A 15,435-nucleotide genomic window follows, 5' to 3' on the forward strand; every position below is an offset into this window, starting at 1 on the left:
TTTTTTTTTATGCTAGTTACTCATCTTTATGCATTTTTTAAAAATTCTTATTCTTATTGATGCTGTTTCAACTGTGCAGGTTTCTAGGAGGTCAGCTATAGTCTTTTGTTTTTGTAATTTCAAAAAAATAGATATATATTTTGACCTAGTGTTCTTGTCGTCGTTTGCGATTCAGGACGCATGCGCGCCTCGGATCGTGCGACGGTTGTCATAAGACTGTTTGTATGCTTAAGACAAGCGTATAGCAAACAGCAGTCCATGTAAGTGGACATTGAGGATCAGTGCTAGTCACTTCAATGGAAGGCCGCTCAGAATCCCAAATTCAACTGCTTCGTCGGCATATCCATGCCGTTCCAGACTTTCCTAAGAAGGGCATCTTGTTCAGGTAACAGATCGATCACATGCGCGAGTGAGTACCCGGAAGCAGGTTTTGAGGTGAAAAGAATTCTGAACTTGCTCAATTTTTTTGTATTTTTGTCAACTTGTGCAGATATGACTGTATACTTGTGCACGCTCACTTATAAATGAAATATGATCAGATTGATTTTCTAGCAAATTTTAATGCCACATTCTGGACTGCTATTTGACCTAATACTGGTATGGCTCACTGATTCTCATGAATATAAAATATCCATTTGTGTGTCTCCTCCAGAGATATCTCTCCCATCCTGAAGGAGCCAACTGCCTTAACAGCAGTTATTGACCTCTTTGAAGAGCATGTAAAAAACAAAAAGTGGGAGGTGGATCTGATTGTAGGTAAGAAGCCTCACTTCAATCACCATCTAATGTAGACGATCTGATTTGCAAGAAATCTGTTCTATTGTAGTGGCTACCAAAAGTTTTGGCTCTAATCCGAATTGATTATATAATAAAAAAAAAGTAGCTCAGAATTCTTGTTAGTCACAGTAGTGCCCGCACTGTTATCAGGATGATCTCGGCAGAGTACAAAGCCATACTATGTTTTGTGTCTGACTGGTAGGTTTAGATGCGCGTGGTTTCCTCTTTGGCCCTCTTCTTGCCCAGCGGCTGGGAGTTGGCTTTGTCATGGTCAGGAAGAAAGGAAAACTCCCAGGAGCCACCGTGTCTGTGGCCTACGATTTGGAGTATGGCAAGGTACTAGCGCACAAGAAGTTACACTACAAACGCTGCCGAATGTGTCATGAAGCCACTAAATTTCCTGCTTTAATAGAAATAGTAGTGGTGTCAGTTTGGCCTTCGTAACACCGTGAATGCAAGCCCCCACCCCCCTTTTGATTTGTTTTAATCGCGTGACCAAGGCTCACTTTGGCCTGGCCTGATCTTGCAAGAGTGGAAATAAACATGAGTCATTGGTGACACCAGTGCTGGCTTGGTAAGCACACAGTTCTCCTTTCGTTGCCTACGCCAGGAAGCAGGGATTCAGTGTCATGCAATACAGTCCGCCTTTTATTTCGCACGATTCTAAACTGCGTAGTTCTATTCTATATTAAAAAAAAATAATAATAATAATCTGTGTTTAGGATTGAGAGGTAATAAATAGATTTTGCTGTAGTGGGGAATTTTTTTGTCTACTCGGGACCAGTCCGCGGTGGACATTTCCACCGCATTTGGTTCTAGGTATCCATCCAATTGATGGTACGGTTTCAGGCAGAAGCAGAGATCCAAGAGGATGCAGTCACACCGGGGCAGAAAGTACTGCTTGTTGATGACCTTCTAGCAACTGGAGGTGAGCTCTTTTATTTGCTGTCCAAGCCAAATGTTTCTCTGGGCGCCATTCTGAATGTGTTTTCAATGCTTCTCTAGGTACTCTGTTTGCAGCTTGTGAACTCCTGAAGAAACGACACGCCAAAATTCAAGGCTGCATGGTGGTGATTGAGCTGACGGAACTGAAAGGCGTTGACAAACTGAAAGCGCACAGTGTATTCTCTCTGGTTCAGTACTGACCACAAAATATATACGATCTTTTCAAATGAATAATGACAATTCATTGATGGAGGTATAGTAAAAGTTAACTAAACAGTGTTCAAAAGTGGGTTTGTGAGGCTGTTTTTAACCCTCCCAAAAAGTGTCACGACCGCCGCGTGTCATTCATTAAGAAGTAAATGGAGCCAAACATTCGCCTTCCTGTCCAACGCTAACTTTCTCAGATGACGTGAGGTGTTTGTGTTCCTTTAATTTTTGCTCGTTAATACTTGCTCACAAAAGTATCAATTATCTACAGCTATACCCGTATAAAAAACTGCAAGCAATACAACAAATTGAGGGGAACAAAACACGATTCCTTAAACATTTGCATAGCAGCCCTTCATGAATGAGGTGATCGAGTTCATGTGACGGGCTCACCAAATTGCAGTTAGTATTTCTCCTCTTGGCCAAGGTTACAAGTCAATTTGTCCAGAATTACACTCAGGTCCAAGTGCTTGTTCAATTTAAGGTACAAGTCCTTCCTGACTGGATGTATGGAGAGCCACTGGGGGTTGAGCTCCGCCAGCAATCGGATGTGTTTCTCCATTTCACCTAAAGAGAGTGAGAGAGAGAGTGTGAGAGAGAGAGAATAAATCCTTTAGGAGAGAAGAACAGAGTGCACTTTTCCAGATGATACACAAACAAAAATCTTTTTGGTGGCGACTAACCTGAAGTGAAAGCTGATCTGGAGCTGGTGACCATCCGCTTACAAAGGACTTCCATATTTAAAGCTTGTTTTTTTTCAGACACAAAAACATTCCGAAGAATCCGAGCTAGCTCCCCGAGCCGGGACATCATGGAGAGACGTTCTTCCTGAGATGGACTTCGAGTCATGGCTGCCTGCAGCTTCTGGGCTTCCTTTGCCCTAATCTAGAAGAAAAAGAAGAAAATTCTGTCATGCGGCACAAATTTGCACACTGTTGACCTTATCCATTGAAACAATACACACAAGACTCGCACGCAAAAATTTCTTTTTTGGTTGACCGGATCAGTTGCATGCCCAGCGAGACGAGCCTTTTTTTAGATGGGTCCGAATCATTGGGGGGGGGGGGGGGGGGGGCACAAGGGTGCGCTAACAAACGACTACATGGTATCATGATAATTATTGTGCCAATGGTGCGGCGGCGACGACGACAACAACAAAAGTAAACTACTTACTCTGACTAACAAGGACTGCGACACTCCATTCAGGACATTTGGAATACAAAGTGAAGCTGATGCTTGCTCGCGGGTCACATTTTGTGGCGACGTCTCTTTTTTATCTCCTGCCTTCTCAACCAGAGAAACCAGTGCTTTCTCCATCTGGGTGAGGAAAAAAAACAAACAAATCCCATTTCATTTCCTCTGAAAATGGGTTAATACTCTAGAAAATCTATTTTGCCAGACCTTGGGTGTGATGAGAGATTGGGCCTTGTCCAAAACCTCCTGTGCAGTTGCCAGTTTGTCCACGCGAGGAGGTTGCGGCAGTAAGCTTGCTTGCACAGCTGGGACCGTGTCCACGTTAAAGTTCGGGTGCCAGCGCGTCAATTTGTCTTCTGGCACGCAAAGTGGAGGTTTTAACGAGGAGAGGAAAAGCTGCAAATGAAGGCATTGGGTTTGAAGACCTCAGTTTGTTGCCAAAGCAAAAATACGTCCAACTGACCTTGTGGTGCTGTTTGACAATGGAAAGCAGCTTGTGATGGAAGATGCGTCGTCTCTCCAAAAGATCAGAGGCCGTCAATGCGGGTCGACCTTCCTTTTGGCCTAGAAATGATAAATGGACATTGAGTGAATTTATCAGCATCCACTGGCCTGGACAATCTCGTGAGCAGACGACTTGTGGCAAAAAAATAAATGAAAACGATTGGCTATGAATCCATTTATCTTACACAAACGCCGAGAGAGAAAGTCTTACGTCGACAACAGCTCAAAATGGCCTTGGCTTTTCCAATGTGGACTGACGTGAAGTGGCCACAGAGGGCTTGGAGCAAAATTACACATGCCACAGTAAGCGAGGAAGATGAAACGGAAAGGTTTACTAACCACAGAAAAGTACAGGTTCCACAGTCAGCTGGTAGCTGCTTTTCTTGATACAGTTGTTGTATGTTGGGATGTTCTTTTCCTGTCTGAAGGCGTAGGCCTCAGGGAAGACAGTCTTCATTTGGCCAATGTGGTGTTCTTCAAAGCGTCTGCAGATACCAAAAGATACAATTGTAAATACGCTAGCATCCAGCGACAGCCATGCCTCCCTGAGCGAGTCCCTGCTTCCAGTGTGCTCACGTTTACCTGTGCATCATGTCCTGGACTCCCTTTTTGATCTTGGCCAAAGTGGCAGTCTCCAAACGGTTGAAAAGCATGGCGACCACCGTGTCCGTGTTCCTAAACATCTCAGCCAGCATCTTGAAGTGGTAGGGCAGGGAGAGGCCCGGGGGAGTGTCCTGGGCTAGGTTGTGATACTTCTGGTATGCTGGCTGGTGAACCCTGTGAGCCGGGGGGGGTTAGGGTGAGTTGACTTTTCTATCTTGGACTGGAAACGTTACTGCATGAACGAGAAAAATGCCAAGCTCACCTCTCCTCAAATTGCAGCTCTTTCTGTAACTTTTCATCCTCCGAGTCTTTCTCCTTGGCCTTCTTAGCTTTAGCTGCAAGCTCTTTGGCTCGTGTCACAGCTGCCCTTGACACAGCAACGGAGGATGAAACGGATGATGGCGAAACACAAGTCGTGCCGGAGTCATCGGCTTGTTTTTTGAGCCGATGAAGGAGCGGATTATGGGACGTAATCGTTTCTCCACAATGAGCCTGAAAGATGGAGTGAAAGTTTTTGGCAAGCTCATATGTCGTACATTTAGCTAAAAAAGAGGCGGCAACATTGTCTGGGAACCAAAACACTACCTGTTCGTTGGGATGAGCGGGGATACGTTTTTTTCTGCTCAATTTGGTCGTTTTTGCTTGAACCTTCATTGTGTCGAGAGAACAAACTTCCATTTGACGCTTCTTTGCTGCGCTGTGTTCCGTGGAGCCCAACACTGCGTCCGTCCCGAGTTTTGCATTTGGAGAGGTTCGCTTTGGAATCCGAGCTGTGGGGGGGTTATCTTTGAGCTTCTTGCAAAGATCAGACGCTCCTTTCGGTAAACTTGCTACCGCGTCGACGATTGGAAGAAGGTCATCACGGACTTGACTTGGTGACGACTTCGAGAAAAGGTCTTCGTTTAAAGAGGAAGAGGCGACTGCTCTTGTTTTGACCGCGCTGCTTTGGGACGAGCCACGACCAGCAGCAGCAGCAGCATCAGCACAACTCGGTTTGACCGAATCGGCCGTCCTTTTCTTACGACGAGAGAAGAAATCTGTTACCAGAGCCTGCGACATGATTAATAAGCCCTGTGAAAACTTGAGCAGCCTGGAGTCGTAGCCTAATGAAAGCCCACCTTGCCGACCGGTTGTGATAACAGGAAGAACAAGCGATTTTCCCGCGGAATGGAATAAACCACGCCCACACATCCGCCCCGCCCCTACTATGCCGCACATTTGGCGTCGGAGGGGTGAAGCCACCAACGGCCATTTTACATTGCCAATCTCTAATCCAGTCCGATTGGAATACCACATTGCTTTCTCTCTCCGCCATGTTATTTTCTGTCTCTACAGCAAAACATGTACGGCATGCACTTGGTAAAAGTTGTAAAAAAATAAAATTGTCCGTATGGTAGTTCGTGGTAAATCGCTTGTGCCTTCATTGGCCATTCATTATGTTTTAAAGTGGTTTTGTCCTTTGTCTCAAGCTTGACAGTGTGTACATATGCTGTCAGGCGATTAGAAATAATAATACAATTACAGGATTTGTAGTTATTTTATCGAATTAATTCATTAATTTTAATGTCATATCAGATAAAGGTCCCCATATAAAGATTTGAATTCTAAGACGTTACAAAATTAACGAGTTGTATACACCAAGAAGAGAACATTTGAAATGCAAATTTCGTTGTTGAAGTTGAAGTGTGCTTGATTAGTAATGTTATTCAAAAGAAGGAAAAAACAGATTGAAAATATACATATAGCTGATTCAAAATAGCAAAACATTTGCGTCACTTTTTTTCCAATGTAGAAATTTAATGAGGTCTACAAATGTCTATATTGTAATAAAAGAGCATTTTTTTTATGATGGTGAATTGTAAATTGTTACTGGGAATCCTTATTTGGTCTTGCACTTATCCTCTCAGGGCAATTTTCAGCTGCTCATACATCATCTGGTCCTGCAAAGAAATACATGTGTTGAGTCACTGCATGTTGCATGATATTTTTTAGGTAAAGGTGGATCAAAATAATAATACCTCGTCAGATGGCATTTACTACTTTGTAATGGTCTTTTTTTTTTTTTTTTGCTAATTTCATTTACGTGAAGTAGGCCAAACGAGGATGAATCATAGCGTTGATTCAAGTGGATGGATGATACGGTTATCAATTCCACTTTTGATCATTTACCTTTTTTGACACTGATGGTTTAACCTTTCTTAAGGCATCTTCCACATTCTTTTTGCTCACTCTGATATCAGCAACAGGTTCAAAGGAGAATGTATGGCCTGTGTAAAAAAAACATTTTTTAACACTTATTTTCCTGTTCCCTCTTTTCCCCCTTAAAAACACTACAAATACAGTATATGGGCTGCAGGTATACAATAATTTGGTATTTAGTCTTACCATTAATCAGAGTCAATGAAAATGTACCTAAATTATAAAAAGCTTGAAGGAGCTCGTTTGACAAATTACATTATACAATAGAATTGAAGTTACCAGACGATTGAATAGGCTGGGACTTCAGGTAGGCCTTCAGAGCATTAACTGATGCTTCCCTCACTAATGCAGTCAGGTCAGCACCTCTGTAGCAAATTGATAGATTCAATTAGGATTAAAAAAAAAAAAAAAACAGACCAACAGGTAGAGACTGAATAAGCATGTAATCAGAGTGCTATAACAGTATTACTGAATACCCATATTCTAAACAGAGGCTTAATAATACATTTGTTGCTACAACATCCGCCAGTCACTTGGGGACCTGTGTGTGTGTGTGTGTGTGTGTGTGTGTGTGTGTGTGTGCGTGTGTGCGTGTGTGCGTGTGTGTGTGCGTGCAAAAAAAAAAAAAAGACTGCAGACATTTCCATTTGAGACTTACGTGAAGCAGTCACAGCGTTCATCATAAGCAATCTCTTCCAGACTAACATCTTGGTCCAGCTGAGGTTTGGTTCCATTCTATAGGATAGATAAAAAGATGAAAAAATATATATACAATTGGATGATTATATCATTTCTATAATGTGCATGACCCTTATTTGTGAGTGAAACAATTTGTCCTATCAGCTTTAACAGACAGCTGTTAAGTAACAGTTTTTCAAAATAACCAATATTGTGAACAATATATATTGTTTGCTTGACGGCTTTTTGAATCCTTGCCTTTTAATGAATGCAGCCCTCAAACGAAAACATTTACACAGCCCTGGTCAATGTAATGTAAAGCAAAGTATAAAAGTCATATGCTTTACCTTTGTAATGGTAAGCAGAATTGCATGTCGGTCAGCTGGGGGTGGCAAACCCACATACAATGTTTTATCTAGACGACCCGGTCTCAGAATGGCAGGATCAATGATATCTGATAAAAAAGGAACAATTATTTCGTCTTATGAAGTAAAACAAAAATGATGTTAACTATTCAACCACAGAAGCAAGGAGTAACACCCCCGCCCAATCAAAGTTGCTCGTAACTGTGAGGCTTCACCATGATTAGTACAGTACACTTGATCAACTTTCTTTGTTTGGCTTGGCGGTGGGCGTTGGAGTCTCACTCTCTTCCAAGAAACATGTATTTAGCCAATGTGAATAGGTGACGACGTCATTATGCTGGTGTACACGCACTGCTGCACCATGGAGAATCCCAAAGCCCTCCCATTCTCCCTGGTCAGATTGGCACTAAGTATGGGTGGAAACATTCTGCGTTTGGACAAATAAGTCCCACTGGGTTGGCGCATGGTGAGGCTGTTTTGGGCTGGCCATACATGAATATAATAAAAGATTAATATGGGTTTTCCAAAAGCCGGATCATTACCTGGTCTGTTGGTCGCAGCCATAATAAAGACTTGTCGCCGACTTTCCAAGCCATCCATTTCTGTTAGCAACTGGTTCACCACGCGAACGCTGGCTCCTGACTGGATGGAAACAACAGGAGTTTCAAAGCGGACCGTAAAAAGATGCGGGCATTCATTTTACGATGCAACTTCAATTCTAGGAATAATTGGAAACCAGTCGGGTAGTATTTGCTAACCTTCTTAGAAGAAGCGCTAGAGAATGGATGGATGGATTTGGGCATTCCACCACCGTGTGCACAATTATTAGCAAAGTTGTCATTTTGAGGATTCATTTTGGGTCGGACCAACTCCAGTGCTCTCGGTCAACCAAAACGTTCAAAACCCCAAACTTGAATATTTCAGAGAGTAAAAGTGAGATTCTGGCTTTCTTGGGAAAATGTCTTTGTGTGCACACTTATTATGCAACTATTAGTGTGCACAAATGAACATGAGAAAAAAAAAATCGGTGATCAATATAGCCAGCCTTCGTTTCAATAACGAAATGCTTGATGGTTGCGTGATCACGCCCCGATATCTCTCTCAGTCATTTCAAGAGTGCTGAAAGAAAGACTTTGTTTGTTTGCAAGCTATTAATCAGAATAGCATGTTGAAACCAGATACTATTGTTACGGAAAACAAAAGGACTTGACGGGCAAGCCGTTGGTGTGCAAATACCTAGCACACGTGTCCTTACCTCGTGGCCTGAACGTCGAGGACATAAAGCATCAATTTCATCAAAAAAGATGACGCAAGGAGCAGAATTTTGGCCTCTTTGAAAGACTTGTCTCACCGCTCGCTCACTTTCACCAACATACTGAAGAAAAAGAAAGGACACACACAGGCAGTGACGGTTCAGTATTCGGCTGATGGCGTGCTACAAAAAGGCCTGGTCGCTTCGTGATCGCACGTGTACACATTATGATTGGCGTCATGTCAGAAAAATTGGGCAAAATGACAGATTTTCACAGAGTAACAACAGCGTAGCAAATGTCCTAACCCTATCAACGTGCAGTCAAGAAGCTAGTCTGGAGTACTGCGCCGCGACACCCATCTATCCAGCCGCGTGCTCTGTGACTCACTCACCATGTTGAGAAGCTCTGGACCTTTGACAGAGATGAAGTTGAGACCCGACTCGTTGGCCACCGCCTGGAACCACGCATTCAAACAACAGGCAATGTGCAAAACATGGTTTTCTGACATTTTGCCAAATTGGAGTTGCACTCGTTATGAATTCAGAACAAAACTTGGTGACAAGAAAGTATGGGATTACTTCAATCAAACTGACTATGAGAACAATAGTTCTAAGCCAATTGATAATACAGACCTGTGTAGCACAATATTGACATGTTAGTCGTGTTTGCGTCTTGGAGAACCTTAATAGTGACATGTTAGCGTTTGTGTCTTGGAGAACCTTAGCGAGAAGGGTTTTTCCACAGCCCGGGGGACCAGCCAGCAGCAGTCCTGATGGCGCACTCAGCCCGAGAGCCCTGAACTGCTCAGGGGAGCGCACTGGAGCCTGCGTGCATGACACATAGTATGCTGTTAGATGCCATCATTTACATATCTACTGTACTAGTTACATATCTATACATGCAAGTCAAAGCGCTTTACCAAGATGGCCATTGTAAGCTCTTCTCTTATTTCATGAAGCGCTCCCACATCGTCCCAGGTGACATCAGGCACGGTGGCAAAGCCCTCCCTCTTGGCCGAAGGCTGCACGTGGGAAAGAGCCGCCTCAAAGTCGGACATGATCATCGAGAGGCCGCTCAGCTCGTTCTCTGCTAGGGTGTTGGCGTTCTTGAGCAGTCGCAGCAGGTGCCGCAGCTCCCCCTGAGAGAAAGCGAGTCCCGGATGGAGCTTGACCATATCCATCCGGTCGGGGTAGGTCCTTACCGGCAGATGCTCGTCGTCAGCCGCTGCTGCGTTCTTAGGAGGCCACGCCGGACGCTTTTGCTGCTCGCCGCTGTCGTTTGTCGCCGCTTCCGTAGCAGGCGGCCAATCGTGGTCCGGGACCTCGCTTTTGATTTCCTCTGGCCTTTTGACCGCCAAGAGAACCCTGTTGACCGCATTCATGGCCGCTTCGTGGCAAAGCGCCGTGAGATCCGCACCCACGTATCCCGGGGTGAGGCGAGCCAGCTTGCCAAAGTCAAAACCTTCTGGAATCTTCAGCTTCCGACACAGAGTCTTCAAAATCCTGACAAAACACCACATTTGCTTGGCTATAGGTGAGAACGCGAAACAAGTTACTGCTCCAAGATGGAAGTTCCTGACAACTTTTACACTGGATGGCTCTTCACCGACCTGAGTCGAGATTGTTGGTCCGGGATACCGAGGCATATCTCTCTGTCAAAGCGTCCGGCCCGACGCAGTGCAGGGTCCAGGGAGTCGGGCCTATTGGTAGCGCCGATGACCAGCACTTGCGTTGCAAATGACATGCTGTTCAAGTCTGTCAGGAGGTGAGGGAGGAGGGGAAAAAAACAAGATCTCACTTTCAACTTGAAATTCAACCAACTCTCCGATAACTGCATTTATTGCACTATTCATAAAAACCAAATGATTTGTGAATCGACTATATAAAGAGGAGCGTTATTCAGGTCCGCTGCATACTAGTATATAGACATTGTTTTGGCAGAAATGCTTCTTATTCAGGCCAATTCTGTCCACGTACGTGCGTGCCAGCATGTTTGCTTGCATGTAGCTACCTACCATCCATGCAGGTGAGGAGCTGGGCTACAATCCTCCTTTCCATGTCTTTGGAGGCCATTTCTCTCTTTGGTGTTATAGCATCGATCTCATCAATAAACAGGATACACGGAGCTGAGCTCTGCAACAGAAAGATGCTTCAAACAGCAATTTGGACACATGGACGTGGATTTGTTTGTCAAATCAAGTAGCCCAACCACAGCGAGGTCAAAGAGCTCCCTGAGCTTCTGCTCCGACTCTCCTGATACTCCAGACACTAGTTCCGGAGCGGACACTTTGAGCAAGGGCAGGTCCAGTTCCTGACATGGAATGGACACACACATACAGTCAGCCATCCCTAACTTCACAATACGATGCATGTGCTGAAAAGGATTGCATTGATCCCCTGTGATGGATGCCAGCAACATCTTGGAATGTGGTGGAGCTCAACTCACCCCTGCCACAGCTTGTGCCAGCAGAGTCTTGCCACAGCCGGGAGGTCCATGGAGGAGAAAGCCCCTCGGAGGAGCCATTCCCAGGTGCTGGTATATCTCGGGGTGCCGCATGTGGATGAGCAGTTTACACACGTCCTGAAGAAAATAGGGGCATGGAGTCAAAAGAAAGAAGGCGTCGCACGGATTGACGTCAAAACACAAAGCAGAAAAACCAGGCAGGACTGGAGTAAAAAAATGACGACAGTACGATGAATATTTTCGGTGTTACTGTACAGAATACGTACGTAGTATATTGTGTTAACAGTACTGATGAAAAGTCTTACTTACCTTCAATGTCTCTTCATTACCACCAACGTCTTCAAACTTAAGAGTGGGATACTGCAACTTTGTCCATCTGGATTTTTCCAAGGGTGTTCCTGCATTTTCAATAAGATTGGAATTGTTTGCATCCGGATGCATCTTGACAACTGTTGACAGCTGCTCATTTCATGTCTGGTGAGCATAGCAGCGGTGAAAGCAAAAAGACACACCCTGGTGAAAAGGCACTTGAGCTGCACAGAGGCTGCCTGCCTGCCTGCCAACAGCTGTCCATGGAAACTTTGGTGCCAATTGACTTTTGAAGCCAATGGGGAAACGGGGGGATCCTTCTTTGTTCACGTGGCCAACTCGGAATTCAAATCTAGCTAGCCCCGGCCGGCGTTGTCAAATCGGAATGCTTCTACTTGAGTAGGAGTTCCTGACCTTTCTTGCTGGAAGCCAGGCTCGTTGCATTTTCTTCAGGGCTCTTTTTCCTTTTTGCTGACCTTTTGGAGGACTCCAATGTTGAAACTTCTTTCTGTTGATCCCAAAAAAAAAAAAAAAACTAGAAACGTTTCCACAAGTAACTCTCGTCGAACTAGCCACTATGTTGAAACAGAAAGCCATCAGATGACTTCACCCTGGCGCAATATGAAAAAAGGAAGACTTGGACGTCCCAAGTTGGGCAGATAACTTTGCTTTTATGGCTTTCAACCACTCCAATGGCATCGGACCTATCCATAGATGGCGAGTTTTTCAATTCTCTTAGAGGGCATCCAACCTCTAGATTAGCATTTGATGCTCAACTCGGAGATTTATCAAAGTAGACTCAAAAAGGTGCAAGTCAATCGGAGCAAATGTGTCGCTCGCTTGTGTGCGCTTCAGTTCACGCTTACTGCGTCACTCGGCTGATCTTGGCTCAGGTCGATGAAGATGTTGTTCTTTGCAGACCTTTTGCCTCGATCAATGAACCAGCCGCCTGTGGACACTTTACCGGCGGCATCAGGCATCTCGCTCGAATCGGCGTTCCGGTATAGAGACGCAAGGGAGCTGTTCATGTGACTGCTGTTCTGCAGGAGGTGAGAAAGATGACAAAGAGTCACTCATGAACGCCAAGGTGTTTTTGGGCCACGCTAAACAATACCACTTAGCTTCATTTTCAACTCATTGTCACTTCCTCTGAATACGTATCCATGTTGCAGAACAACAGTACGTACTATACACTACATTCCAAGCAAGTACGGATTTTTTTTTACATACCTACTACATTTGAGAGCTTCCACCTGTGGCTTTCACATCAACCCGAGTTTATTTCTAGAAACATTTTTGCTTTTAATTCTACCTTTATCCGTCCCGTCAAAGGGTGTTGTATACATCGTCAGTCTGATTTATTCGGCTTTCCTAGCCCAAAGTATGCAGCTCCTGCTATCTAAAGCAACAATAGTCATTTTGCAATGACAAATAATATCGCCAAGCGTGACTTGTGGCAGGGAAAGAGTCACTTACAGGATGATCCAGTCCATCTTCTGAATTGCCGCTGTCGTCGTCACTATGAAGCCCAAACGCCATGATGTCAGCGCACGATGTCAACCGCAGAGATGCAGCTGAATGTGCCCTAATTACCTGGATTCATCGTGGACGTGCTTCGTTCGCTTTGTCAGCTGGGCATTTTCCACTTCATCCAGCCCAGACTCCCATTTGATTGCTTGGTATACTGGGAGCAAAGTGGGAACAAAGATGTAGACATTAAAATGTCAACTCTCCTTTTCATTTGGGAAAGCTGCCATTCTGATACTACCTACCTTTCTCAACTTGAATTCTGAATGCCGTCTTGTTTCTTCTACCATACTCCATTCTACAAAGAACAATTTTTCAAATGAGCATGAAAACGATAAAACGGCAAACTTCATTCAAAGAAAAAATGAAGTATTTGGATTTAATCATCTTCCCAATGCCTAAATATTGCTGTTGAATTTAAGGATTGAGCAATGCGCACAGTTCAAATTGGACCATTTTGACGAGATTTATTGTGACTTTGATTGCGCCCAAAAGAAGTACAAAAGTGAAGTCAAACCCTTGTTTTTCTAAATACAAATTTGGGTGTGACATCTAAAGATACATTTGACCCAAAAAATAACGTATACACTTTAACTTCTTAAAATGTACAGTACACACCACACCACACCACACCACACCACACCACACCACACCACACCACACCACACACACCACACACACCACACACACCACACACACCACACACACACACACACACACACACACACACACACACACACACACACACACACACACACACACTGCATCCCTACTGATAACCTTACCTGTATTGTTTTTGAAGTTCTAGTGCAGCGGAGCACAGATCTACACCATTAGTGCAGGAAGCCAAATACTGAAAAAGAATTGAAATTGAACACAGATTAGGGTTTCTGACCAATTCAAACACCATCCTATTGAAACTTCCAAGACGCACTAGAGGGCATGGGTGGACTGACTGTAAGTCACAACTTTCATACTTGAAAAAATACAGTCCAAACAGGCAACGGGAAGAGAAGACGTACATACCTGTTCCAATCGCTGTCTGAGCCGAACATCCAGGCAGCCAGCACCTCGGTTCTTCATGCTCTCTGATTTGGAGACATTTAAATGAGAAAAAGAAAATTGAAAGTTTCTCCAGTTTGGTTTGACACATGACTCAAAGAGACTTCTTTTTTTGTACGTATGTTACGCAACAGTTTCAATTATTATTATATATATATTTTTTTTTTAAAGAAAAGGTCACGGCCAAACAACGCTCGCAGTAGAATTGCCAGTCACGGCAAAACATTTCAAGATTCAAGATTTTTTTTTTTTTTAAAGCTTACTTGCCTCCAAAGAGTAATTAAGTCAACATCATGATTATGCGCAATTTATAGCTACCTTTAACTTTCATTCAACCGTACCAGCACAAACAAAGCTGATATGAAGCACGTGTTCCCCACATGTCGGGACGAGACATGAAAATTAAAATGCTTTCCAGCAAGTTGTCCCTCTAAAGAACAAAACGGTGTATATTTGGCCAAGTTTCTAAGAATTGGGGACGTTACTATGTAGTCTGGTCAATGTCAAACGTACATGTACTGTACGAAAAGCATAACTACCTTGTGTTGCAGTGACGGCTCCACTTTTGGACTTGGTCACAACGACGAAATCTGTGCCTTTGGATGATGAGCTCTCGGCCCTCGCTGCTTTTGTGTGCTTGGCTGAATTGATGTGTGCCTGCAGGTCGTTGGCACCTTTATTTGCCACAGACACAAAAGTGCCTGTCTTACATATCAAGCACTCTGCTTCATGAGGATCACGACCCTGGCGAAAGCACGGGAATTTTTGATTCAACTCCACCGTGAAGGTGCATTTTCGTTTCGGCATTGCTTGTAAAAACACTCGTTCAAGGAAGAGCTATGCCCCCTCCCCTTTTAAAAAAAATGTTTTTTAGAAGATGCAAAACAGACCTGTGAGACGTGTTCGCAGAAATATTACCTCACGAAATTAAAACCAAAACAAACAAAAAAAAGCGGAAACGAGTCCGTTGTCACGTCCCGAGTCTACTGATTCCTTGCGCTAGCTGTGTCCAAATTGACAGGCTCTACAGAAAATGGATGGATGAAATAGCTCCAAACAAATGGTTCGGCAGCGTCCTTCAACGCACGGTACGCGACGACGTAGCGTCATTTCCGGCGCGACAAGACCGCACGCAGGCGTCCTCAGTTACGCAGCCTTCGACAACCAGCCCTGAAAAGAAACGAACGAATGAAAAAGAAGTACTTAAGTGTTACCCTGCCCATGCAACGAATCTGAACAAATATATATATTTCCAAGATACTGCTGGCTAAATGGCATGCTTAGAAATGTCGATACATGAACCAGAAACCCGATTTATTTGTGTAACTATTGGTCAATCCACAAATTCC

The 15,435-nt window shown here is 44.1% G+C and overlaps 3 protein-coding genes across 3 annotated transcripts; 1 reads left to right on the plus strand and 2 right to left on the minus strand.

Moving 5' to 3' along the window:
• Positions 1-175: 175 nt before the first annotated feature.
• Positions 176-2,006, plus strand: aprt (adenine phosphoribosyltransferase). Its single transcript, XM_037270870.1, has 5 exons — positions 176-385; positions 653-756; positions 980-1,113; positions 1,627-1,705; positions 1,783-2,006. The coding sequence occupies exons 1-5, from the start codon at positions 297-299 to the stop codon at positions 1,920-1,922; spliced, it is 546 nt and encodes a 181-aa protein (XP_037126765.1). The 5' UTR covers positions 176-296; the 3' UTR covers positions 1,923-2,006.
• On the minus strand, positions 1,831-5,596 carry cdt1 (chromatin licensing and DNA replication factor 1). Its single transcript, XM_037270856.1, has 9 exons — positions 4,816-5,596; positions 4,493-4,722; positions 4,210-4,404; positions 3,967-4,112; positions 3,587-3,687; positions 3,331-3,519; positions 3,103-3,246; positions 2,613-2,814; positions 1,831-2,496 (listed from the first exon to the last, which is right to left on the minus strand). The coding sequence occupies exons 1-9, from the start codon at positions 5,524-5,526 to the stop codon at positions 2,333-2,335; spliced, it is 2,082 nt and encodes a 693-aa protein (XP_037126751.1). The 5' UTR covers positions 5,527-5,596; the 3' UTR covers positions 1,831-2,332.
• Positions 5,597-6,002: 406 nt separating this feature from the next.
• nvl (nuclear VCP like) lies at positions 6,003-14,936 on the minus strand. The gene is made up of 24 exons (XM_037270852.1): positions 14,626-14,936; positions 14,051-14,112; positions 13,810-13,877; positions 13,270-13,322; positions 13,091-13,181; positions 12,974-13,016; positions 12,364-12,537; positions 11,912-12,005; positions 11,498-11,586; positions 11,171-11,305; positions 10,934-11,035; positions 10,740-10,857; positions 10,335-10,479; positions 9,927-10,227; positions 9,645-9,863; positions 9,445-9,549; positions 9,117-9,179; positions 8,728-8,847; positions 8,015-8,114; positions 7,455-7,561; positions 7,088-7,164; positions 6,709-6,794; positions 6,400-6,497; positions 6,003-6,170 (listed from the first exon to the last, which is right to left on the minus strand). The coding sequence occupies exons 1-24, from the start codon at positions 14,891-14,893 to the stop codon at positions 6,126-6,128; spliced, it is 2,763 nt and encodes a 920-aa protein (XP_037126747.1). The 5' UTR covers positions 14,894-14,936; the 3' UTR covers positions 6,003-6,125.
• Positions 14,937-15,435: the final 499 nt, after the last annotated feature.

Source organism: Syngnathus acus, chromosome 15 (assembly GCF_901709675.1).
Source record: "Syngnathus acus chromosome 15, fSynAcu1.2, whole genome shotgun sequence".
NCBI classification, from domain to species: domain Eukaryota; kingdom Metazoa; phylum Chordata; class Actinopteri; order Syngnathiformes; family Syngnathidae; genus Syngnathus; species Syngnathus acus.